Source organism: Castor canadensis, chromosome 8 (assembly GCF_047511655.1).
Source record: "Castor canadensis chromosome 8, mCasCan1.hap1v2, whole genome shotgun sequence".
Classification (NCBI taxonomy): Eukaryota; Metazoa; Chordata; class Mammalia; order Rodentia; family Castoridae; genus Castor; species Castor canadensis.
In genome coordinates this window covers 132,731,498-132,756,119 of record NC_133393.1, presented here as the reverse complement: position 1 = coordinate 132,756,119, position 24,622 = coordinate 132,731,498, and the positions used below count along the sequence as shown (strand labels likewise).

Below are 24,622 nucleotides of genomic sequence, written 5' to 3'. Positions count from 1 at the left end.
TGCCAACATCTCCTTAGCATCTGATAAGAGCCTTGTGCTACATCATAACATGGTGGAAAAGTGGACGGGCAAATGGACAAGTGCAAAAGATACAAAACAAGAGGAGGGAAAACAAGAGGAGGGACCTTGCTTCTGTAACAGCCTGCCCCCAGAGTCACCACTGTAGTCCCTTGAGAGCAAAACTCATTCCCTCTAGAATTAACCCAGTCCTTCCCCACCTCAGCACTGTGACACTGGGGACCTTTTTTTTTCCCTTTTTGAGACTAAATCTTGCTCTGTGACCTCAAACCCATGGTCCTGCTGCCTCAGCCTCCCAAATGTTGGAATTACAGGTATGTACCATCATGCTCAACTTTTTATTACAAGTGAGAGCCCTTTATAAAGCAGAGAAATGGGTACTTTAGAAGATGGGGACAAAATGCATAGAGATACAGGTAAAGAGATGCCTAATATTTCTTTTCAGTTTCATTTTTAATTGATGCATAAATTTACAAATTTTTGGAAAGTGGGAATGCTTAATTTTCTGATTACAATAGTGGTTACCCATTCAAAAACTATAGGAAGAAAACAGGTGGTCTGCAATTCTCAGCATAGAAAAATCACAGTTACCACTTAAGTCCTTTAAGTTACTTTTTAGTCTTTGCATGTTTTGGCATAGGATATGATAAATAAAATTTTATTTCTTTCCTTTTTTAGCATTTAGTTTGTCTTATGTATTTTCATCATTAAACAATTTTCTTACGCATAATTTTAATTAATATAATAGTGACTAGTTAAAATTCTCTTGCTATTCAGTTTCTGTGGTTTCATTCTTCTAAATGATGTTGCAGAGAACTTTTTTTTGCACAAATATGTGTCCTAAAGAAAAATCTGGAAGTGAAGCTTGCAGATAGCTGGATGAGTTGCTTCCTTACCTCTTTGTCTTTGCTAAAACATGCCTTCTTGGGAAGACCTCTCTGACCTCTTAAAAATCAAACCCTCCCCGCACCACCTCACCCCCCTCAAGTATTTTGTCACTAGCCTGTCTTCTGTTTTTCTCAATCCTACTTTTCACCATTTGTTGGTTGCTATCATTCAATCGTGGTCCACCACACCAAAACAACTGTTGAGGCATAGTTCCTGATGTGACATTGCTAGGAGGTAATGCCTAGTGAAGTGTTTGAGTCATGAGGGGCAATAATAAATTTGGGAGTGAGTGAATTCTCAGTCACCCACCTGAATTAATTACCATGAGAGCAGGTTGTTACAAAGCAGAATTACCCCTTGTGTTTTGTCTCTACTGCCTGGATCCTTCTGCCACTCTTGCACGTGCTTCTGCCATGTTATAATGTGGTATGAGGCCTTCGCCCAGTCCTGCTGCCTAATCTTGAACAGCCCTTCCTCCAGAATTGTGAGCTAAGTAAACCTTTTCCCTTATAAATAACCCAGTCTCAGTCTGTTATAGCAACAGGTGTTGATATTGTACATTTTACTTATTTCTGTGTTTTCTTCACAAGGGTAGATGTGTTTGTTTAATATCCCTCCTATATTCCCACACCCATACAAAGTTCTGGCTTGTAATTTAAAAAGCACTCAGCAAGTATTTGTTGAATACAAGAATACAGAACAAATTTTTGGATAATGAGTATGAACTTTTTTTTTTTTTTTGGCAGTACTGAGGCTTGAACTCAGAACCTTGCACTTGCCAGGCAAGTGTTCTACCACTGGAGCTCTGCTCCTAGCCCTTTTTGCCTTTATTATTTCTCTAATAGGGGTCTCACTTTTATGTCCAGACCAGTCTGTACCACCATCTTCCTTTTTAGGCTTCCTGCATAGCTGGGATGACAGGCACATACCACCGTGCCCAGCGTTTTATTGATTGATATGGGGTCTTGCCAACTTTTTGCCTGGGCTAGCTTCAAACTTTGGTCCTCCTGATCTCCACCTCTGGAGTAGCTAGGATGAAGGTGTGAGCCCCCATGCCTGGCTATGAATATCTTTTATGTTTTGAGATAAGGTCTCACTGTGTAGCTCAGAGTGGCCCCTAACTTGCCATTTCCTTGCCTCAGCCTCCAAATGCTGAGAGTATGAACACCTTTAAGGGTCTTGATCTACATTGGCAAATTACTTTTCTAGGAAAGTATAACACTTTAGCTTTCTATCAACAATCTGTAAAGAATGCCTCATGTTTGGTACTGTATTTGGTCTTAGCATGTAATGATACAGTTATTTCATGACATTGATGGTATAGAAAAAAGTTGGTGGAAAGATGTGGAAGCAGGAAACAGTATGGTAAATTAATAAATTAGGAGTGATATGTACAGCTAAAGGTAAGGTTTAACAAATGATGGTTCAGATCCTATAGGTAAAGGGAAAGCTGTGAAGAATACCAAGAAGAGAGGTCAATATCAGATCTACATGCTGGAGCAATCTGACTGCATAATATTAAATTAGCAATTAGTGAATTGTATTGGGTTATGAGGTCAAGATCCTTGGAAGACTAGATTGGTTATGGACACAAGTCATCTGTGCTGATGGCAAAACCAAAACAATATTCAGTGTAAAAATCCTCTGTGAGTAATGGGACTAGAAAAGAAGTCACTGAATGACAATGACACAGTCATTAGAGTAAACCTCCAGGGAAGAGTTTTTGTTGTTTTATTTGTTGTTGAACCCAGGGCCTTCTCGTGCATGTTAGGCACGTGCTATACTACTGAGCCACAACCCCAGCCACGTAAAAGAAGTTTTTACCTGGGCTGCGGATGAGGCTCAAGTGGTAGAGCACCTGCCTAGCAAGCATTAAGACCCTAGTTTAATCCCCAGTACTGCGCCTCAACCAAAAAAAGTTTTTACATGAAGGTAAGAAAGTTTAAGGTTTAGAAAGATGGAGTTCATGTGGTGGGGGAGAAAATAAACAGTTTTGTTCGGTGGCTAGAACATTAGCGGTGTCCTGGAGATCTGTACATATTATTCATTATAGTATAGCTAGCATGCATATATACATGCATGTATATATTCACGTATATACATCATTTCATGCTTATTTGCTTTTTAAAAATACTTTATTATTTTCACTAAAAATTATTCAAATTTAATTTTTTTTTAGAAAATATTAAAAACTCTTTCCTATCATTGAAATCTTCATCCATGTCCTAAATTATTAGCTTTTCTTATAAAACTGGGAATAAAATTTCAACTGGTAACCCAAAGCTAATTTGATTCTGTGTTTTGTTTCGTTTTCATGAGAAAACATAACAGTAAGGTTCTGTATCTCCAGCCTTCATGTTTTTAATATTGAGGATTGCAAGGCTGCCTTGCCTTCACCCCTTATGCTAATTTACAAACTAAAAGACAAGATTTTTTGGCATGTTTATTTTGGGGGGGAAAGACAAGAAAGCAAAAGCAATTTGAGAGTTCTCTAGAAACAACAACATGGACCTTGAACTACTCTTTGAGTAGTTTAATGGTGTTCTGTGGACTTGTATTAGTAGAAGTAAGCTGAAGCAGTTGCCTGGCATCCCACTCCCAGTGCATGAAAACCAGCCCGAGGTGCATGAGACTGAAGAGAGGCTGGCAGGTCCAGGATTGCACAGAGTGCAGTTTATTGGGACACTTCCTGACAGAAGCATGGTCCTAGGCAGTAGCAAGACAAGTTAGATCCCTGCAGTTTGGGTCAGAAAGAGGGGCATGTATATTGACTAGGACAAAAGTGATTTCATTACTTATCTTGCAAACTTATATTAGCTTAAGATAAGACAGATACATTCTGGCTTATCTTAAGCTAATATAAGAAAGTCAGGCACATTTTTGGTTCCAGGGTCCAGTTATAAACTCCACCAACCAGACTCTAGTGGATTTGTATTTAGTTGGGAAACTATTCATGTAAAACTGACTACGGTTACTCTCGGGGCAATCATGTTGAGCTGAATTCATACACAGGCTCATGATTATTACATCAGAAGCCATGTCTGCTAGTCCTCATCACTTGGGAGATAGGTCTTCTAAGAAATGAGAGCTGCCAATCATAGCAACCTATTCCTTCTGCCTGGTATATTTTCATAGTATAACCTAAGGCATGAGCATAACCTAAACTGGGCCAATCAAACTCCATCACTGGGATTTTTAAATTGGAGTAAGAGAAAACTACTTTTCCTTTCACGATGCTTTACTGCAAATTTGAAAATAAGTCACATACAGAGAATCTGAGAGTAGAGACAGAAGCTACATTAAAGACACTGAAGTCAGCTTTCTAGTAGTGTATATTTCCTCTCCCAATTTTTTTTTTTGCTTAAATTAGTAGTTTATTTTCTGTCACAATGAAAGTGATTCATACACTCTTATAAATACTGCTGTTTTAATGCCAGTTTCATCCTCATCAACTTCATCATTTTCCCCTAAACAATTTTGCCAGAGTAAATGACGCTACCTCTAGAAACATCTCAATTTTAATAATGAGATAACTTTAGGATTTTTTTTTTTTTTTTGAGATAGGGTCTCATTTATGTAGCTCAGGTGCTAGAATTCACTAAATAGTCCAGGTTGTCCTCAAACAGCCTTAGTTAGGATTTTTAATTAATTTAGATTAATTGCCTCTTTTTTTAAAATAGTGAACATTTTTCTAGTTAAACAAGATTGTAGGATATATTTGCATTATTTTATGGATCTAATTATATAAATTATATTCATAGTTTAGGAAGAAAAATGGATAATGAACATAGAATTATAGATTTGATATATCACTATATCTGTGACTTCTTAGACTTGAATCTTTAGTGAGTTGGCTTGACAAACACTCAACAGTCTTTACTAATAGGATGTGATAAATAGTTTGAAGTCACAATGGAAGGGGCAAAAGGAAGTTTTTAGTTTTTTTAAATCTGTGTTTCTAGTTTTTCTCAAATTCCTCATTTCTGTTTTACTCAAAACAAATTGAGATGTACAAGTGAATCAGATGTTCTGAAAGTTTTTCAGTTGTCTTGCTATGTGGAGCTGTAGACTACTGTAGTAGGGCAAAGGATTTAGACAGAATTAGAATATTGCCATGTATCACAAATATGATACATGTATGTATTTGTTTTTCTAAGGAGAGCATGTAGCTTTAGCAGGTTCTGTAGGGAGTTTGAAACTCTGAAAAAGGTTATAAACCCATTGCAGTTTCCAGTGCTTTCTAAAGAAAAAAATCTGAATAGCCATGAGTTCAGTGCTGAAGATACCTTTCCAAGATCATTAACATTCAAGCCCATGGGCACCGTGCTGCCTGCTTGCCGGTGACAAAGTAAACAAGAACCTCCCCACATTGCACCTTCAAGCTCCTTGGTCTGTTTAAATAAAACAGTAGTGCATTTCAGCCTTCTTAAATACTGAGATTTGAACTCAGGCTTTCCTATTTATACGCTTTTTTAAGTAGTCACACAGTATTGATGTGTATACGTAGTTCACCAACCTAAGCTTTCATTATGAGCTAGCTTTTTGGAGTCTGATATACAGATACACTCATGTTGGTTTGAGAATTTCCAGAAGACTCTGGAAACTATTTTTGTTACTTCTGATTAATTTTTGTAATAATACTTATATTTAAGCAAAGTTTTTCACTTAGTGAAAAATAGATTTCTCTTTTTCAATTCTTCTGCTTGGAAGTGGTTATTATAATTATCTTTTTGTTTTGTTTTTGTTTATTTGTATTTATTTTTTGAGGCAGAGTCTCACTGTGTAGCCCAGCCTGCCTAACCTAGAATTTGCTATGTAACACAGACTGGCTTCAAATTCTCTACCCTCCTGCCTCTGCCTCCCAGGTGCTGGGATTGCAGGCATGCACCACCACACCCAACTCAGTATAGCCATTTTCTTATGTGTCCTTCCAAGTATTGCTTTATTTTGCTATGTTTTGTTTTTAGCAAAATGTATATAATATATGCATATTAATATGTTAATATATATTAAAGGCTAATTAAAAATTTAATATATATTATAATTCACAAAGTTCTAGAGAATCTTAATGTATGCAATTTATCAGTTTTTATAAAATACTGATGAAAGTACATGTGAAGTGATGAGTTTGTTCAGTTTTTTTCTTTGTTTATTTAAGTTTAAGACAGGTTCTCACTCTGTAGCTCTTTGTCCTCCTGCCTCCGCCTTCCAAGTAGTGGGACTACAAGCATAAGCTACAACTCCTGGTCTGTATCATTCAGAGTTCCTTTTAGGCTTCGTGAAAAAACTCATCACAAAAGAGGGCTGGTGGAGTGGCTCAAGGTGTAGACTTTGAGTTCAAATCCCAGTACTGCAAAAAAAAATTGTTACTAAGGTTGTGGTTCAAGTGGTAGAGCACCTGCCTCATAAGCACACAAGGCCCTGAGTTCAAACCTTATGCCCACAAAAAAAAAAAAAAAAAAGTGAAGTTGCTGAGTCTTGGATGGTTTTTCTTAGGTTTGGGTGGTTGGTTGTTTTGGGCAGCACTAGTGTTTGAACTCAAGGCTTCATGTTTGCTAGGCAGACACTCTACCACTTGAGGCACTCCACCAGCCCTTTTTTTAGTAGACATTTTCATTGTGTACAAAAGCAGAGAGAATTGCTTCATAAGCCCTGCCCGTGACTTCACTGAACAGACAGTGTGTGCAATAATTATCAGTGTATGACTAGTCTGGTTTTCTCTTCCCTCTTACCCCTCCCCACTAAAATTGCACTATTTGGAAACAAATCCTAAATGTCATAATTTCACTTATAAATTCTTCAGTAAATATGTTTTTATGTGTATAGTTGTAAAAAGACATTTTTTATCTTTGGCAGGACATTTTGACAAAATTAGATCATGGCAACTATCGAAGAAATTGCACATCAAATTATTGAACAACAGATGAGTGAGGTATGTCTACGTCATTTTCTGATTGACCAAACTATTATTATTTATGTTACATGTGTATGCTAGCTTCTGGAGGGGTGTAAAGAGAGGTAAAAGATACCACTAACTTTCAGATAGTTTTTTTATCTAGTGAGAGACAGTTAAATAACCAGTTACAATAGAATATAGTAAGTGCTATGATAGTTAATAGTACAGGGTGGGGAACACGGAAAAAAATAAATCTAATCCAGAGTTGTGGGGTCAATGGAGACCTTACCAGGGAATGGTTTTGGAGGCTGTGAAATCTGAGGCCAGCTTTAATGGCTTATGTCAGTACAAACAAGCTCATTTTTAAAATGGTTGTATCCCATTCTTTAGTAAAGGTACCTGGGTATATGATACATTTTTTTGTTTGGTATTTTCCTTTTGGTTTTTAGCCACTGTCGTTGGCTCATAGCTGTTTTGGGGATGCATGGTAGGCCTTAGAAGCAAGCCTCTCTCCATTTGTGACCTTCTCCTGCCCTCCTTTCACTACTCCTGTCCTCCCTGCAGGAACAAGAGAGGCAGGCTTTGCTATAAAACAGCTTCCAGTGAAAATCAACCTCAGTACCAGTCTTTGAGGTAATGCAGGGTAACTGGCTTTGTCTCCAGTGAATTTAAGGTCCAAAAATAACCAAGTGATGGCCAAGTGTGATAACACCTGTCCTTAAAATTTAACTGGCGTGGAGACAAGGATAGATTGTGTTAAAAAACAAAACTGAAAACAAATACCTCCATAATTCAATTAAATTATACCAAAACCATACCATAATCTGGTATAACACTGGTCATGTTAATGAGATTCAGCTACTTTATATAAATGTCCTATAATAAATGTTGATATTGTAATAAAATACGTTTAAAAATTAAGTTGAGATCTCCTTATGGTATAACTACCTATAAAAAGTGATAAACTTGCTGGGCATTGAGGTACACATCTGTAATCCCAGCACTCAAGAGGGATCACAAGTTTGATGCCAGCCCAGGCAGGAAGTTCCTGAGTCCCCCGTCCCAAGGCGGGGTGGGGGGTAGAGGAATGGGCAGTTGGACCTGGTAGTGTGCACCTGTCATACCAGCAATGTTAAGAAGCATAAATAGGAGGATCATGATTGTGGTCCGGGTCAGCCAGGCAAAAGCAAAGCTCTGTTAGAGAAGTAACTAAAGCAAAAAAACCTGGTGGTATGCCTAAAGCAGTAGAGTACATGCCTAGCAAGCACAAGACCTACATTCAGACGTCAGTACCACCAAAAACAGAGAAGACAAAAAATTACCTAACAACTGATTTCCATGTTAGATCTATATAAGTTTATCATAAGGCAGAAATAATAAGACTAGTAAAAAAATATAAAAATGTTTATAGTGACTTCAGAAGATAAATTAGTTGTTTCTTCCAGTTGAAGAAAAAATGGGCTTCTCCAGCTTATAGACATATTTCTGTTAGTGTAAGCTTTGTTCTACAAATGCTGCAACAAATATAAATGCTATGAGAGAATCCATGTTCAAAAACCAGGGGATGGTGGTGTGATAGATGTGTTTTTGAGACTGGGCTCACTATGCAGCTGACCTCAAACTCAAGATCACCATGCCCGGCTTCAAAACCTTTCATAATACTTCTAAAATATTATTTGAGAATAGTTAAAAGAACTAGACCCAGAAAAAATAAGATTTGGTAGAAATAATGGTCAACCAAGAAAGCTCAAATTGATAGCAGCTATAATCAATACAATCTCTTGACAGAAAACTGGCTAATGAGTAAGAATTTTGTTTTCAGTTTTGCACACTGAAGAATTGTGGTAAAAATAATTTTAGAAAATAAACCAGGCGCCAGTGGCTTATGCCTCTAATCCTAGCTACACAGGAGGCAGAGAACAGGAGGATCGTGATTTGAAGCCAGCTCAGGCAAATAGTTCACGAGACCCTTATCTCAAAAAAACCCTTCACAAAAACAGGGCTGGTGAAGTGGCTCAAAGAGAAGGCCCTGAGTTCAAGCCCCAGTACTGCAAAAAAGAAAAAAAGTATGAAAACAAAATGGAAACTGACATTTGAAAATTGGATCTAGGAATTAAATTAGCTTAATAAAGTTAACTGGAAAATATATTCTCAAAAATAAAACTTTCAATGCTGGGATAGTTCTCTTTATTCACGAACTTGCTCCTCCCTAACCCACCTACCTACCTACCTCATCTCAGCAGAGGGAAGTTTTATTACCCAATTGCTCAGGCCAGTATTTCGTAGTTATCCTTGATTCTTTTTTTCCCTCATATTCCAATCTAATCCATCAACATATTCTGTCATCTCTCCCCCAAAATATTGCAAATCTAATCGGTTTTTTTTACCCCCAGATAGCTACTTACCCTGTTCCCAGTGCGTGTGTGTTATAACCACATATTGACAGTATATCTCCCTTTATTCTTGAACATTCCAAGTGTCTTCTTCACACTAAAATGGTTTTTTCTTTTCTTTTTTGGCAGTACTAGAGTTTGAACACAGGGCCTCATGCTTGCTAGGCGGGTATTCTACCACTTGAACCATTCAGCCAGTGTTAAGATGGTCCTTCTTTAAAAAGTAAGGTCCTGCCACTCCCTGCTCCAAATCCCCCCTAGTCCCTCCATTTCACACACTAGGGAATCTAGACTTCTTGTAGGGTGTGTGGAGCCCTATGCTGTTGTTCAGATTCCATTTGCCACCATAGTCCCTGTCTTCTACTGTCTTTCACTTACATGGTTCCCTTACTATATAGTCCCTCCTGCCCCAGAGCCTTCTTAAGTGTTCTGTTTCCTCTCCTTGGGATGCTCTTTCCCTGCATAGTCCTAAGGCTTGGTCTGGTTTTTTGTTGTTGTTTGAGTTTTTTGTTTTGTTTTCACTAAGGTCTGTGTAAAAAGTATGTCCTGAGAGAAAGCTTTCCTCTATGGCTTCATTCCCTCAGTGTCTCTCACCTTACCTTTCTTTGGTTTTCATCATTGCACATAGAAAAAACTACAGTATCATTATTTATTTAATCTGCCCTCCCCACTAAAATAAAAGCTTCAGGGGGCAAAGATTTTGTGATGTTCATTGTTGTATCCCAGGACAACAAATACTTGCTTGTTTAAACAAAAAGTGGGAGGAAAGAGGAAGGAAGAAATCAAAATAGTGAGATCAAATGATGTTACTATTCTGCCTCTTTTGGTGCATTTGCTTATTTCTATCAGATAGAATTCTAGAAGTAGAATTGCTGGTTTAAAAGGTACATAATATTAAGATTGAGTTGAATTGATGTGATTGTGTTAGATTGTTACAGAGCAGCAAACTGGGCAGAAAATCCAGATTGTGACAGCACTTGATCATAATGCACAAGGCAAGCAGTTCATTCTGACGAATCATGATGGCTCAACTCCTCCAAGCAAGGTCATTCTGGCCAGACAAGATTCCACTCCAGGAAAAGTTTTCCTCACAACTCCAGATGCAGCAGGTGTCAACCAGTTGTATTTTGCAACTCCTGATCTGTCTGCTCCACACCTCCAGGTAAATAACTCTTACGTTTGTAAAAAATTAAGAAACATGACATAAATCCTGACATTAAGACTTTATGTATCTGTATTTTCAGTAGGAAAAAACATCTGTGTAAAATGATGTGCAGTGCAGAATGTCTGTGGCTGCCCTGTCCTGTGGCCTCTGCTTTTCCTTCTAATTCTCACACCCAAGAATTTTAGGGAGTTCTTTAGGGGGATCTCATACTGAGCTCCATTCTGGATAGTTTGGCCAGGAGAAGGGATTTAAAGACTATAGAAAGCTTGCAGAATGATTGGAAGGGCTGAAGAAACAGTTGTCAGCCAGGTTCCCAGCATCAAGTATTGGGGCATGCTGCAACACTGGTTCTAGGAGGCCAGTGCTGCTTCGCAGTGACGATACTGCCGCACCAGGAGCAGCTTCTGTAACTGCAGCTTCAGAACCAAGCTGATGGGCCATGTAGGAAGCTACCAAGTCAAGAAGTAGGGCCGGCTGGGCGCTGATAGCTCATGTCTGTAATTGTAGCTACTGCAAGGCTGAGATCAGGAAAGCTGAGGTTTAAGGCCAGGCAAATAGTTCAGGAGACCCCATCTTCAAAATAACCAGAGCAAAAAAACTAGAGGCATTGATTAAGCTACAAAGTGCCTGCTTCACAAGGGCAAAGCCCTAGTTCAAACTCCAGTGCCACCAAAAAAAAAAGTAGGACTCATAGCTGCTAGCTTTGCCTTGTGCTTACTCTGTCGTCATCTGCACCTTCACTGACATCGCAGTCTACATGGTTGATTTATGCAAGAACTCAGGCAGTGGTATAGATCAATATTGCATCTGTTTACTTTTTGCTAGAATACAAAATTTATTATACATCATTCTTCAAAGGGTTAGTTATGACATTTAGGTACCAGATGCCTGTGGCTATGTAAGTATTTTTACTGCCAGCTACTGTGATTGAATAGAAATACAGTGCATCCTTACGTTGGCCTCAGAGAATTTTTGGGTTCCATATTTGGTAATGAAAGACTGGCAAAAGAAAATTCCTTTTACTATTGAAAACTCCCCATTTGTAAAACATAAAATTCTATTTCTAGGTATATCTTAATATATTCTGTTCTTCCAATGACAATATTTGTATTATTTTTATAAACTCAGGTAGAAACTGGATAGGACCATCATTAGGGGTCCTAATCATCATTATAAGTTGTTTTATCAGCTTGACAAAAGTCAAAAAATATGATTATATATACCTTTAATTTCTTTATTCTTTGTTTAATAGGTTGATTTTTAGAATAGTTACAGAATTACAGAAAACTGAGCAGATAGTACAGAGATTTCCCATATTACACCCAATACACAATTTCCACTGTTTAAACATTTTACAATACTATGATACACTTGTTATAATTAGTGGACCAATCTTTGTGCATTATTAACTAAATGCCATAAATATTTAGTCTTTCCTTAGATTTTAATCTGAAGTGCTTTTTTGTTGTTGTTGTTGTTCCAGGTTATTTTATATGTAGCCGTCATGTCTACTTAGATTCTTCTTAGCCTTAACAGCTTCTGGGATCTATTCTTGATAATCTGACAGTGTTAACAAGTACTGGTCATATATATTAGAGGATGCCCCATTATTTGGAGTTTGTCTGGTGTTTTTCTCACAAATATACAGGGGTTATGGGTTTGGGGCATTATAGAAGTTAAATGTCAACTTGTCATATTATATCAAAGTACTTACTACCAGTAAGTAGTGAGGTTGACCTTAGTTGTCCTAATGAAGTAGTATTTCTCAGCTTTTGCCATTGTAAAAATACCCCTTAAAAAGTGTGTGTGTGTGTGTGTGTGTGTGTGTGTGTGTTTGTGTTTGTGTTTGTTTTGAAATTCTGCTGGGCCAAAAAGATTTACTCTAGTCTAATGACCTAAACTGGGACATGAGCAGGGACATGAGCAAGTTCTCTAACCTTTCCATATCTTTTCTGTCTTTAAGAATAACAGCTAGCAAAAGATTAGGCATATTATTAAGGAAAAAGAGTTATACTTATCTTAGATGCTTTCAAAGGACATCATCTAATAGCAGAAGTTTTTTTCTTTTTATAAATTTAAGTATTTATTGATGACTAATTTTGGGGGTGTTATAGGAAGGGTACTATATATAGAAAGGGATATTCGTTTTAAAAACCATTTAAAAGTTCAGGGGTTGTTTATTTGTATTTTTTTCACTTAAAGATCACAAAATGAAAATTATTCCTCAAGACATTCACACTCCCAAGTTTAAAAAAAAAAAAAACCAAGTAAAGCATTACCTTGTTGTTTTAAAGGGGGTTGGGGGGGTGGTATTACTAAATACCATATCCCATATTTTTGGATTAAATAGATGGTTTACATTTTAAAAGATTAAAAGAAATTACTGAAAATATTGAAAGATAAACCTTAAGCAGGGAAATAGTATTCCTTTGCCAGCGTTCTCTTAGCTGTGCCTAGTTATGGACTCTTTATATAATTTAGTAGGTTTAATAATTTGCCCACGATCACCCGACCAAGTCTCACTCTAGTTTGATTACATGCTACCCTTTTTCAGACTGCAGAGTCCATGCTTTCACTGTGCACCTAACCTCAGTCTTAACTCACTAATGAAAAGTCTGTATCTTCATATAGCAGTCATTTGCATAATTATAATTAATTACATCAATAAAATTTCTTTATGACTCCTTTCCAATTGAAAAGTCCAGAGCTGTCTTTTTATGCTATTATAAATAAGCTTTTGCCACGTCACTCCATCTGGAAAGGTTCTGAGCATTCCAGAGACAAACAGGGCTAATAACTGCTGCAGTAATGCCCCATAGGCCATCTGAGTGATACTAGCGCATATGAGTGAGATACACTAAAAATGCTCATGTGTTTGTGTGTTTGGTTTCTTAGTGTTCTTGGTATGAAACAAATTGAAAAGATATTCCTACTGTCTGCATTTAATAACATTAAAATTTTTACCTATATATAAACAAAGTTAAGACTAGTTTAATTGATATGTACACAGTAAATAGAGTTCACAGTTTAATTTACAAAGTAAAAAGCAAGACCAAATGTTCTTCCATTTTTTTAACAGAATGAGAATGTGACTGAGTAATATTTTCTTTTTTTTTAAAGCTCTTAACAGATAATTCTTCTCCAGACCAGGGACCAAATAAGGTTTTTGATCTTTGTGTAGTATGTGGAGACAAAGCATCAGGTAACATTAAAAATAACATCCTATATGTGTTGTGTTGTTAAAAAAAAAAAAAAACTGCCACTGTACCATATTTTCTCTAAAAGTAAAAAAGAGAAATGAAGGATTATGTCATTTTTGTAGTTCATATTTGTAGCCTGTATCATTTAGCTAATTTTTTTCCAAATCTTTATTCATCTTTTTTGTTTTAAACTTCAGTGCAGTTTAATTTGGATTTGTAAAGGCATAAAAAAGCTTCACATTTTGAAAGTAAACATGTACAAAATGTTTTGAGTATGAAAATTATAACTGTTTAAAAATGAGTTGTGATCCTTGGTAATATATTATGTTAAGTTGTGAACATTCTTCTTTGAGCCCTGTTCCAACACAGCAGAACAATTTGAATTATTGAAGTGGAAAGGCTTTGGTTAACTTTTACTCGGTGCTCTGCGTGAGCACTGAGTTCTCAAACCCTGTTACTAGGATTCTGAATTAAAGTCCCTTTAGTTTTGACCATTGTTACTTCATGTTAGAAAAGCACACTCGTGTCTACTCGTGTATTCATAAGTGCTAGTGGATAGAGCTGAAGGGCCAGTTTGTTTTTGTTAATCTCTTCCAAAGCTTCATTAAAAAAGCCTCCATTAGAGCTTTTCCCAGAGTTTGTTCAATAGTTATGCAAAAGAAAGGGTTTTTCTTCGAAGTAACAGGTTAATCAAAATACAGCAAATTTCTCAAAAGTAGAAGTCATGAGAAGAGATTACTATGTGTCAAATGCTGACATACTGTCCTTCTATAAGTAGTGGAACTAGGGATGATTTTTTCTCTTTCCCAAATTTTCTTTTCCATTATTTAGGTTATCTTACAAAATGAAAGCCTTCATATTACTTATCACAGAATATGGTTGCTTATCTCTTTAATAACTCCAAAGTTTTTTTCTTGTTAGGAACTCAAAAGTCTGTGTCATTTCGTGTATTGCTCTTTAAATGAAATTAGTTTACTTGATTTGTATTCTATACTATGTCTTTTATATTTTGTTATACATTTTATCTCTAGGGCGTCATTATGGAGCAGTAACTTGTGAAGGTTGCAAAGGATTTTTTAAAAGAAGCATCCGAAAAAATTTAGTATATTCATGTCGGGGATCAAAGGACTGTATCATTAATAAACACCATCGGAACCGTTGTCAGTACTGCAGGCTACAGAGATGTATTGCGTTTGGAATGAAACAAGACTGTATGTATTGGCTTTAAAGGAGAAAATACTTTTTAAGGATTCCTTATGCTAGAAGTGTGTTCAAATTAGCATATTAAAATATGTCAAACAAATGTGCTTCATAAAGTTTTCCAACTAAAAGTATAAGAGTATGTACATGTGTATTATTTATTCAACAAGTATTTTGAATACCTGTGTAACAAGTATGTTTTTATAGTTTGACAGTAGCACCAAAAAAGGCCTAACTAACTGTATACTAGTTTATGTTGTGATTAAACTACTATAAAGTGATTAATAAGATAATTACTAACCAATATTGATTAAGCTCTCCATATAAGCCAACTGTGCACTTATCATATGTATTAACTTATTTTTATAGCAGTTCTCTGCAGTAGTACAATTGTTACAATTTTACATTTGAGTAAACAAAGGTTGAAAAAATTGCTCAAGGTCATACAACTAACAAGTGGCAGAACTTAGTTTTGAATGCTGCTGCCTCCCTACCACCCCAAAAAAGAAAATATAATGTAATAACTGTACTACTTTATCTCTTAATTATGAAATAAAATTCTGATAAATATTACATATTACATATATAAATTTATATATACTGTATATAAATACTTGGCAATTGAATTATTTCTTTATAAAATTTCTCTGCTCTTAACTAAAAAAAAACTCCATCTATCTTAGACCTTTTTTGTTTATTAGTATTATTTTCAATTAAATTTCATTTCTTTTTTTTTTTTAATTCTCATATAGATAAGGAACTCCTAGCTCCATTCTTCCTCCTTTACAGTGAATTTTTAAAAGATAAAAATCCGTTTGTGTTTCTAACATAGGAGTGGAAGTAGGGATGATGGCCAGTTTTATAAATATGAAGCAGCTTTGTTGAACTTGTATATAATTTTTAAGGATTGATGATTATCCTTGTAATTCAGTATAGGTGATGTCTTCTGTTTGCAGTAATGCTGATGTAGAGCTTATTTATATTGCCTGTATATACATTCTGTATTGTATTATAATCATTGAACACATTTTTGTAGCTGTTCAGTGTGAAAGAAAACCCATTGAAGTGTCCCGAGAAAAATCTTCTAACTGTGCAGCTTCAACAGAGAAAATCTACATCCGAAAAGACCTTCGAAGTCCATTAGCTGCAACTCCAACTTTCGTAACAGATAGTGAAGCTGCAAGGTAAGGTAAAACAAGCACTAAGTAGCTGGTCATTGTTTTCTTCCCCTTTTAAGTAAGGCTGAAACTTACACTTACTTGTTACAGGTCAACAGGACTGTTGGATTCAGGAATGTTTGTGAATATTCATCAGTCTGGAATCAAAACTGAGTCAGCTCTGCTGATGACATCAGATAAGGTGTGTTAGTAAAGCTAAGTGAGAGTTTGGGTGGTTTTGTTTGTTTGTTTTGGGGGTTTTTTAGCAGGGGGAAAGGGGATTGGTGGTACTGGGGATTAAACCCAAGACTTCATGCTCTACCACTGAGCTACACCTGCAGTCCCTAAAGGTAAAATTTTAAGTCTTTAAAATTTTTTTAGTTTCTTTATATCTTCCATCACTTTGATTCATTGATTTGGTCTTAAATATTCCCCATTACCCATTACTTTTTTTATAACACAAATTATCAATATTTGGTAAAAGTGTTCATTATCCAACTAAGAGAATTATAGCTTCAACATAAAAATAACAAACATTTAAATTTTTTCCAGGTTTCTTTTCTTTCATCTTGAAACAGAAATTACAAGAAAAAGAGATTTATAAGACAGATTTCTTAATATTTCTTTTATTTTCCCCTACAGATTCATTAGTGTCAAAATATTTAAAGTATTTCAGGCAAAGAGAAATTCTTAACACACTTCAGTCATATCCAGAGTATTCACTTGAGTCAAGAGTAGAACTAAGATTACAAGAGCATACTGTGCATCCAAGTCATCCAGATTCTCTTAGAACAACTTTGTTCCTTTATTTAAAAAGAGAATGTAAAGTTTCTGTACTTTTCAGAAACTCCGTGTGAGAACAAGAAGCAAAGAGTTCTCCTGAGAAGATCTTAGGGAGCCTGTGATCAGGCGTTCTCTCAGCCTGTAGTGAGATCTAGTTTTATAACCCATGGGTTTGTCCCATGTGTTTGTATTTGTCAGAGTTCATACTTCCAGGCACTCTAAATACTTGGGCCCTGAAGCCATTTACAGGCTCCATAACTGTGGCAAGTTCTTTGACTTCTCAGTACTTTACTTTCCTTATCTATAAAACAAAAATGTTATGTATATGTTGTCTTTAGCATATAATTTTTTAATATTTATTTATTTATTTACTTATTTATAGCAGCGCTGGGGTAGAACCCAGGGCAGTTTGGCCTCTTATTATATATCTTGGAATTAATCAGACTTCACTTAGCCTTATCTACATGATTCCAGGTTGGAATAAAAATTGAAATTTTGTTGGCATTAACTCCTTTAGGAAGTTAACCTCCTTTAGGAAAGAAAGGAAACTAAGTCTTATTGTAGAACTATTGTTTGCTCAGGCACTCTGCTTAATTTGTATTAAATTGTTACAATAACTTGGTGTATTTTCTTTCTCTTTTTTTTTTTTTGGTGGGACTGGGGTTTGAACCGAGGGCTTTATACTTGCAAAACAGGTGTAAAGCCTGCTTTGAGCCATACCTCTAGTCCATTTTGTTCTGGTTATTTTGGAGATGGGAGTCTCACAAACTTATTTGTCCAGGCTGCTCTCAAACCACACTCCTCCCCAGTCTCACCCTCCCAAGTAGCTGGAATTACAGGCTTAAGTCACCAGCGCCCAGCTTAAGTTTCTTTTAAAATGACACCAAAGTGCTGGGGGTATAACCCAGTGAAAAAACACTTGCTTAGCATGCACAAGGACCTTGGTTCAAACCATACACCCAAAACAAAGAAAACAAATGGCCCCCAAACTGTCACATCGCAAGATGAGATTTTTTTCATGTGACCTGAAAGTCTTCAGTGGCAAAAACTTAAAAATCTACTTAGACATGTTTCTTCATGGAAGAAAATAATAGAAGCATCTGAGTTTTTGTTGAAAATTCAAAAAGTTAAAAATGATTTGGGGACATGGACCAGGTGGCTCAAGTGCAAGGCCCTAAGTTCAAATCCTGGTATCACCAAAATAAAAATTATAACAACTACTTTGACTCACATATAAGAAGTGTGCTTGCTGTGCACAGTGGCTCATGCCTGTGATCCTCATACTTGGGAGGTTGAGGCAGGAGGTTCTCAGGTTTGAGGCCAGCCTGGGCTGTATAGCAAGACCCTCTCTCAAAAAGCCAAAAGATAATAGTAATTTAAAAAGAAGTCTTTTTGAAGCATTGGTTAAGGGCATGGGCTTCGCAGTCAGATAGGCCTCACTTCCTGCCCTGCCTCCATTACTTACTGCTCGAGTGTTATGAACATTTTCCTATTGTCATGGAAGGATGATGATTCCTATTTGACAGGGCTCTTGTGAGGAATAAAATACATACACAGGAACTAGTCATGGAAGAACTTGGTAACTGGTAGGTAATGTGAAGAGGGCACAAAAATTAGCATTTTCTACTTAGCAAAATCAATTTCACATAAGCTAAAGAATCAGTAGGACATATGAAATATGAAGAAAAAGAACTAAGAACAACATTATAAGCAAAAAACATAAAGGGAAAGTATTAATTGAAAAAATATTACAGGATCTTGACAATATACCACAGAAGGCAACTTGAAGATCTTATTAGGTTTGGGTGAGATGATTTAAGCATTAAAAAAGACTGTGCTGGGGCATGATTCAAGTGGTGGAGTACCTGCCCAGCAAGAACAGAGCCTTGAGTTCAAACCCCAGTACTGCCCCCCACCCCCAAAAAAAGTGTAATTAATTGAAACATCTAAAATGGTGCCCTGAAGCATTCATCTGTGACCATTTAGAAGTTGCTAAGATATCAGCTCTTTGCATTGAAGACTGATAGCTAAAAAGAAGAAAAATTATGCACTTACTTGCCTTTCCTGTACAAGATATATTTTTAGGTAAAGAGCTAAGGAGAGAAAATACTTCTTTGTAAAAGAATTTACAGCTAATGCATAACAGACGCTATACATTATTGGCAAACATAAAAAGTGAAGACAAAGGGAAAGTAAGTAATATGCAACAAAAGATGAATGTCCTAACTTTATAAAGAGATTCTTCAACTCTATAAGAAGAAAAACTAAAAAGTAAAATGGACAAATGACTAATTTCTTTTCGCTTTTGTTTTTAATGCAATGTCTGGTAGCTAACATTTCCAATTAGTATGCTGCCTAGTAAAATTGGCATCCTAGGAAGTTTGCTCTAATACAGTTGCCTTTTTTCCCCTTTTCACTAGTAGTCTTTATATATCTATGCTATAGCATTTACAGTTTCTGTAAGACTTTTGAAAGTTCTAACAATATTAAGAATTTTAATGCTAATAAGAACTTAGATGATCATATAATCTAATATCCTTTTATAAGAGGAAGAATTTGCGACATGGATAAATGAGCCATTAAATGCAGTTTTGTTTTGTTTTGTTTTGTTTTCAGGTTTTATTTTTTTGGTTTGAACTCAGGGTTCACCCTTGCTAGTCAGGCACTCTACCATTTGAGCCACTCCCCCAGCCCTAAACATTTCTTAAGAATTTTTTTTTAACTTGTGTTTTCCTCATGTTTCTAAATGCTCAGCACTCTTTGATTTTACTTTCAGGTTTAATCCATCTCAGTGTACTTTCATTTCACAATCTAGAACTAGGAATTTCAGATTTAAAAATACACTGATACTAATTTGTAGGATTTTAGTACTTTTTTTTTTTTCTTAAAGGCTGAATCATGTCAGGGAGATTTGAGTACATTGGCCAGTGTGGTCACATCATTAGCAAGTCTTGGAAAAGCTAAAGACCTTTCTCAAAACAATAGTGAAATGCCTATGATGGAAAGCTTGAGCAATGGTGATACGTCTTTGTGTGAATTTCAGCAGGAAATGCAGACCAATGGTGATGTTTCAAGGTAAGGTCTACTTTGATATTGTCTTTTTATTTTTCTAGTATTTATTGAAATATATTTGTGTGAAATACTATTTACAGAAGTTTCTGAAAACAAGTGTTTCTAGATTAAAATTTAACGCATAGTAAGGTTTAATTGGAAAGTGCATTTAGTACAAAATGATGAACAGTTTACATTCTAAATAAGCAATAAGTGAATATCATAAGATTAGAAATGTAACCTTACAATTGAGGAATTTTCTTCTTCTTAAGTGATAATTTGGATCTAACATTTCAAATATTTTTCTTGGAAAATCTCTTCTGTATATATGGAAGGAAACATTTTCTTACTAGACAGTTATGTTGATTCCCCCAGCCCATCTCTGATTTCTAGTGATGAAAATAAATGTAAAAGACGTAACTGAATTAACTTCAGCTTTAAATTGCACTTAAGGAAAAGAGCATCATCATTCTGTTTTTCTTTTTGTTTTAATATTAATACTTAGAATATAGAAACCAGATTTCTTCAGGTTCTTCCCATACTTCTGTTACCATTTAAAATTTGAATATTGTGCTGGGGGGTGTAGCTCAGCAGTTCATGACCCTGGTTTCAATCCCCAGCACCTCAAAAAACCAATAATTATGGAATATTGCATACTTTATGCAATGTGAGATTTTAAGGAACTCTGGAAAGCATGTCGTTAAAACATGGGGAGCTATTTTGAATGATTATTTGCTAACTTTATTATCCTAATTCAGATTCTTAACAATTTAAATTTAATTGAATAGCCATGTTTTAAAACATTCTCTGAATTTTTTAATACAATTAAGACCCAGTTTTATGTTGTGTTCAATACAGTAAAGCTAATGTAAATTCTAACCCCTATTCTTTGTAAATAATCAAGTGTGAGGATTTTTCTGCCCCTTCATTATATAAGATTTTAAAAAGAGATTTTAATTTTGTATTAATACATTAGCATGGGAATAGTGTTTTATACTATAAATAGGAAGTTTAATTTGTTGATTTTGGAAATAATCACAAATCATTGAAACAGTACTCAAAAATATTTTTTTTTAAATTTTTTTTTCTTTTGGGCAGTAATAAGTATCAAACTGAGGGCCTTGCCTATCCTAGGCATGCATTTTACCACTGAGCCACACCCCGGTCCTATTTTTTAAAGACTATTTTAGCCTTAAATCTTCATTTTTCTTTTTTCGTGGTCCTGGGGATTGAGCCGAGGACCTCAGTGCATGGTCGGCAAGCACTCTACCACTGAGCTGCACCCCTAGCTCCTTAGACTTAAATCTTAACTCCAGAATTTTTTATAGAATTTTTATTTTATTGTTGGAGATTAGCCAAACTCACGGCTTCTGATGTCTCCTTATAGGGCATTTGACACTCTTGCAAAAGCATTGAATCCTGGAGAGAGCACAGCCTGTCAGAGCTCAGTAGAGGGCATGGAAGGAAGCGTACACCTAATTGCTGGAGATTCAAGCATTAATTACATCGAAAAAGAGGGGCCACTTCTCAGCGATTCACATGTAGCTTTCAGGGTATTTCTATATATTTTTAAAGTTTTGTGTTTGTTATCATTTGCTTTTGATCTTCCTTCCAGATAATCAAAGTATGTTTGTTATGCTTTCATAGTCACAGATAACCCTGGTAGAATTTCAAAGCTGAAACTAAAACATTCATGTCCTGCTGTAGAAGATAATGACTCAATAGAGCATCCTGTTTATAAGTTGTGGTAGCAATGAGTGGGTTTAAGCCTAAAGTTAGCTTTTAGAACTATTTAAACATAGTTGAGTGTTTTTCTTTTTAACTTTGAGCATGGGCATTCATGATGAGTTTCAGTGCACTGCTTTTGTTCAGTGCCTGACTACTACTACTTTAGTGTAAGTCAATACCTACAACCCAGATACTTTGCTCTTACCTTATTAATAACAAAGAACATGTGTTACGTACCACCCCACCTTGTTTGGGTAGCGTTCAGCATTACCCTAAGAAGGTACAAAATTTTAACTTTTGGTTTTTAACTTTATACTTTTTAACCATTTTAGAAAAGGCATGAGGCATGTTTATAACTTACTCCTTTTTTTTTTTTTTTTTTTTTGTGATACTGGGGCTTGAACTTAGGGTCTAAACTTTGAGCCACTCCACCATCCCTTTTTCATGAAGGGTTTTTTGAGAGAGGATCTCACAAACTATTTGCCTAAGCTGGTTTCGAACCCCGATCCTTCTGATCTCTGCCTCCTGAGTAGCTAGGATTACAGGTGCAAACCACCAGCACCCAGATATAACTTATTCTTATACTTTTTTTTTTTTTTTCCTCAGTGCTGGGGATTAAATCCAGAGCCTTACACATTGTAGGCAAGCATTCTACCACTCAGCTTATACTCCCAGCCCCAACACATTCTTTCCAGCCCCCTGCAGTCAACTCAAACTTTTAATGTCTGATTTCATGCTCTATTCATTTACGGAATGAAATGATCTTCAGCATCATTACAAAGCTTGGAAGTGACAAACAGTAAAGACAAGCCAACCTCGTTTTTTCAGTGGGCATTTGTGCCCATACTCATACATTCAGTGATTCATTTGTCTTGCAACAGATCTACTCAGTGCAGAAGAGAATAGTAAAACAGATGACTTGAGAAGGTAATTTCTCTCTCTCTGTCTCTCTCTCCCTCTGTGTATGTGTGTGTATATAGATAGATAGATAGATAGGTAGATAGATAGATATAGATATATTTAAAAAGTGCCTTTCACCAATAGACTCTTTATAATGAGAACAAAACATGTAGAAGATTAAGAAGTCACCTTCTCGTATTTGATTTGTCTTGCAAGTAATGGGTAGGCCAGAGCTTAGATAGGCTCACTGTTGGGACCCCTCATTAAGACCATACTGTTTGACTTCTCCGTTTTAACCTTTAGATCCTTGCTCTGCCAGCCAGGGATGCTGCTAGCAAGGTGTATGCAAAGTGATTGAATGTACAGAGGAGATTTCACTTAGCGATACAAAGCAGTTCTGGCACTCCTGAGGGTGACTGCTCATGATTTTACTGTCAGTTATAAATTTCCATAGATTTCTTAGGAAAACATGCATAGTTACAAAATAAGTATGTATATTTCTGGTAGAAATAGTATAAACAAAATAAACGTAACAGTAAAAAAAACAGCATTTGACAATGTTTGCATTTGTTAAATTCAACTTAGTAGAAATAGCCACAGAAAAAAAAAACTCATTGTGACTTAAACAGTACTTGCTGCGATTTGATACAGCTAATTAAATCAATGATACCAGTTTTTGTGTAACATTTTGCTAAAGTTAACTTACATGAAAAAACCAGAAATGTTTTATGTGCACTATGTAGGAAAGGCAAGGAGAATAATCAGTGTTGTCCTTAGAAATGACTGGAGGAGCTGGAGACAAAGGTGGAGCATGTTTTATTTAGAAAAGGCAGTTTTGTTTTTCTGCCTTTGGATTTAAACAGGAGGAAGGACAAAATGAGACAGCTGTAGGAAGGGATCCAGTGTAAGGAAGAAGGAATTCTTTAGAAAGAAGTTGTTCAGCTTTCTTACCATTGACATTAGTCCTTGAAATGAATGTTTTAGACAGATTTGTTAAACAACTTTTGGTTTTCCTTCTAGAATTGACATTTTCTTTTCTATCTTTGACTTCTTATTTTCTGGGTGTTCTCAGAGTCAGCCCTATAAACTTTCTTCTCTCCGAAAATAGCAGCTTCTTTGATTCTTGTTTACAGTCTTGTGAAATCCAGAGTTTTACTTTTCAGAGCTGGGCATAGAGCTCATTGGTAGAGTACTTGCTTATGATGCACGAAGCCCTGGGTTCAATCTCCAGCACCACAAAAAACAAGTAAATAAATTATGTTCAGTGATTTCCTTGCTTAGTTCCAAGAGCCTAGTAATTTCATGGTTAGTTCTCCCATCGAGGTTTTTGGTCTTGAATTTCAAGACCTGGACTCTGTAATCAAATAACTCAGTCCTTTCTTAATAGCAGAGCTCAGTAGCATCTTGTTCTTCTCTTGCATTTTTATGCGCTGTATAGTTTGTGGCCTATTTTCAAATACAGTCTTTCATTTGAACCTCACCACATTCTGTTGGGAAGGTTACAGCTTTTATTTTCATCTTGCAACTGTAGAAGGAGATTCAGAGATTTTTAGTGTCTTGTTCAAAGCAATCTAAAGGTATGTAAGGAGGAATAGTCTAGTAATGTAACTGGAAGTTTGACTGAACAATCTAGGACAAATAGTAATATTTAACATTTTTATTGAGTTTGGGTATGATTTCATATATCTATTTCACTTGAATTTCTTTTCCTTTCTGTCCAGCTTTAGGTAGATAGTATTCTCATTTTTTAAATAAGTCTTTGAGACAAAAGTGAGGTGATTTCCAAAGCTGTTCTTTGTGTTTATTATCTCAATATTGGAGTTATGGTACTTTTATTAGAATCACAGCACTTTTATTAGAATCACAGCAACTTAAGAGTCCTTGTCATTGCCCCATGCCTCACTCTCCTCTGTTCCATAACTGAATTTTAACCACTGTTACTTGAATTTCTCCCTTTCTGTTTAATCCATCATATTTCATGCCCTTTTAAAATGTCTAACTTAAGCTGTTGCAATAGGATTTTTGTGTACCATCTGTCTTCTCCATCTTATTCTGTACACTGGTAGCAGCATATTTTAAAAGTGGCCCTATTTATGTCCCTTGGCTATTTAAAAGCTGAGGGTAGACCTCAGTGGTAGAGGACTTACCTAGTATGTGCAAGACCTTAGGTTTGATCTCCAGCACCACCAAAAACAAAAAAAGAAAGAAAGAAGGAAAAATAAAGACAGGCATCCCTGTAGTCT

The 24,622-nt window shown here is 35.9% G+C and overlaps 1 protein-coding gene across 7 annotated transcripts in view; it reads left to right on the top strand.

Annotated features, from left to right (window-relative positions):
* The window catches only part of Nr2c1 (nuclear receptor subfamily 2 group C member 1), a 49,658-nt gene that overhangs the window by 3,494 nt on the left and 21,542 nt on the right, over positions 1 to 24,622 (top strand). For 5 of the 7 annotated variants that reach the window (XM_074084147.1, XM_074084150.1, XM_074084148.1 and 2 more), the window contains 8 exons: positions 6,763 to 6,838; positions 10,124 to 10,357; positions 13,481 to 13,562; positions 14,592 to 14,771; positions 15,797 to 15,944; positions 16,029 to 16,119; positions 19,591 to 19,775; positions 21,139 to 21,304. In XM_074084147.1, the coding sequence (XP_073940248.1) occupies positions 6,785 to 6,838; positions 10,124 to 10,357; positions 13,481 to 13,562; positions 14,592 to 14,771; positions 15,797 to 15,944; positions 16,029 to 16,119; positions 19,591 to 19,775; positions 21,139 to 21,304 (1,140 nt within the window). In that variant the 5' untranslated portion in view covers positions 6,763 to 6,784. The remainder of the gene's footprint in view (positions 1 to 6,762; positions 6,839 to 10,123; positions 10,358 to 13,480; positions 13,563 to 14,591; positions 14,772 to 15,796; positions 15,945 to 16,028; positions 16,120 to 19,590; positions 19,776 to 21,138; positions 21,305 to 24,622) is intronic. The other 2 variants (XM_074084152.1, XM_074084153.1) reach the window with 2 other exon arrangements.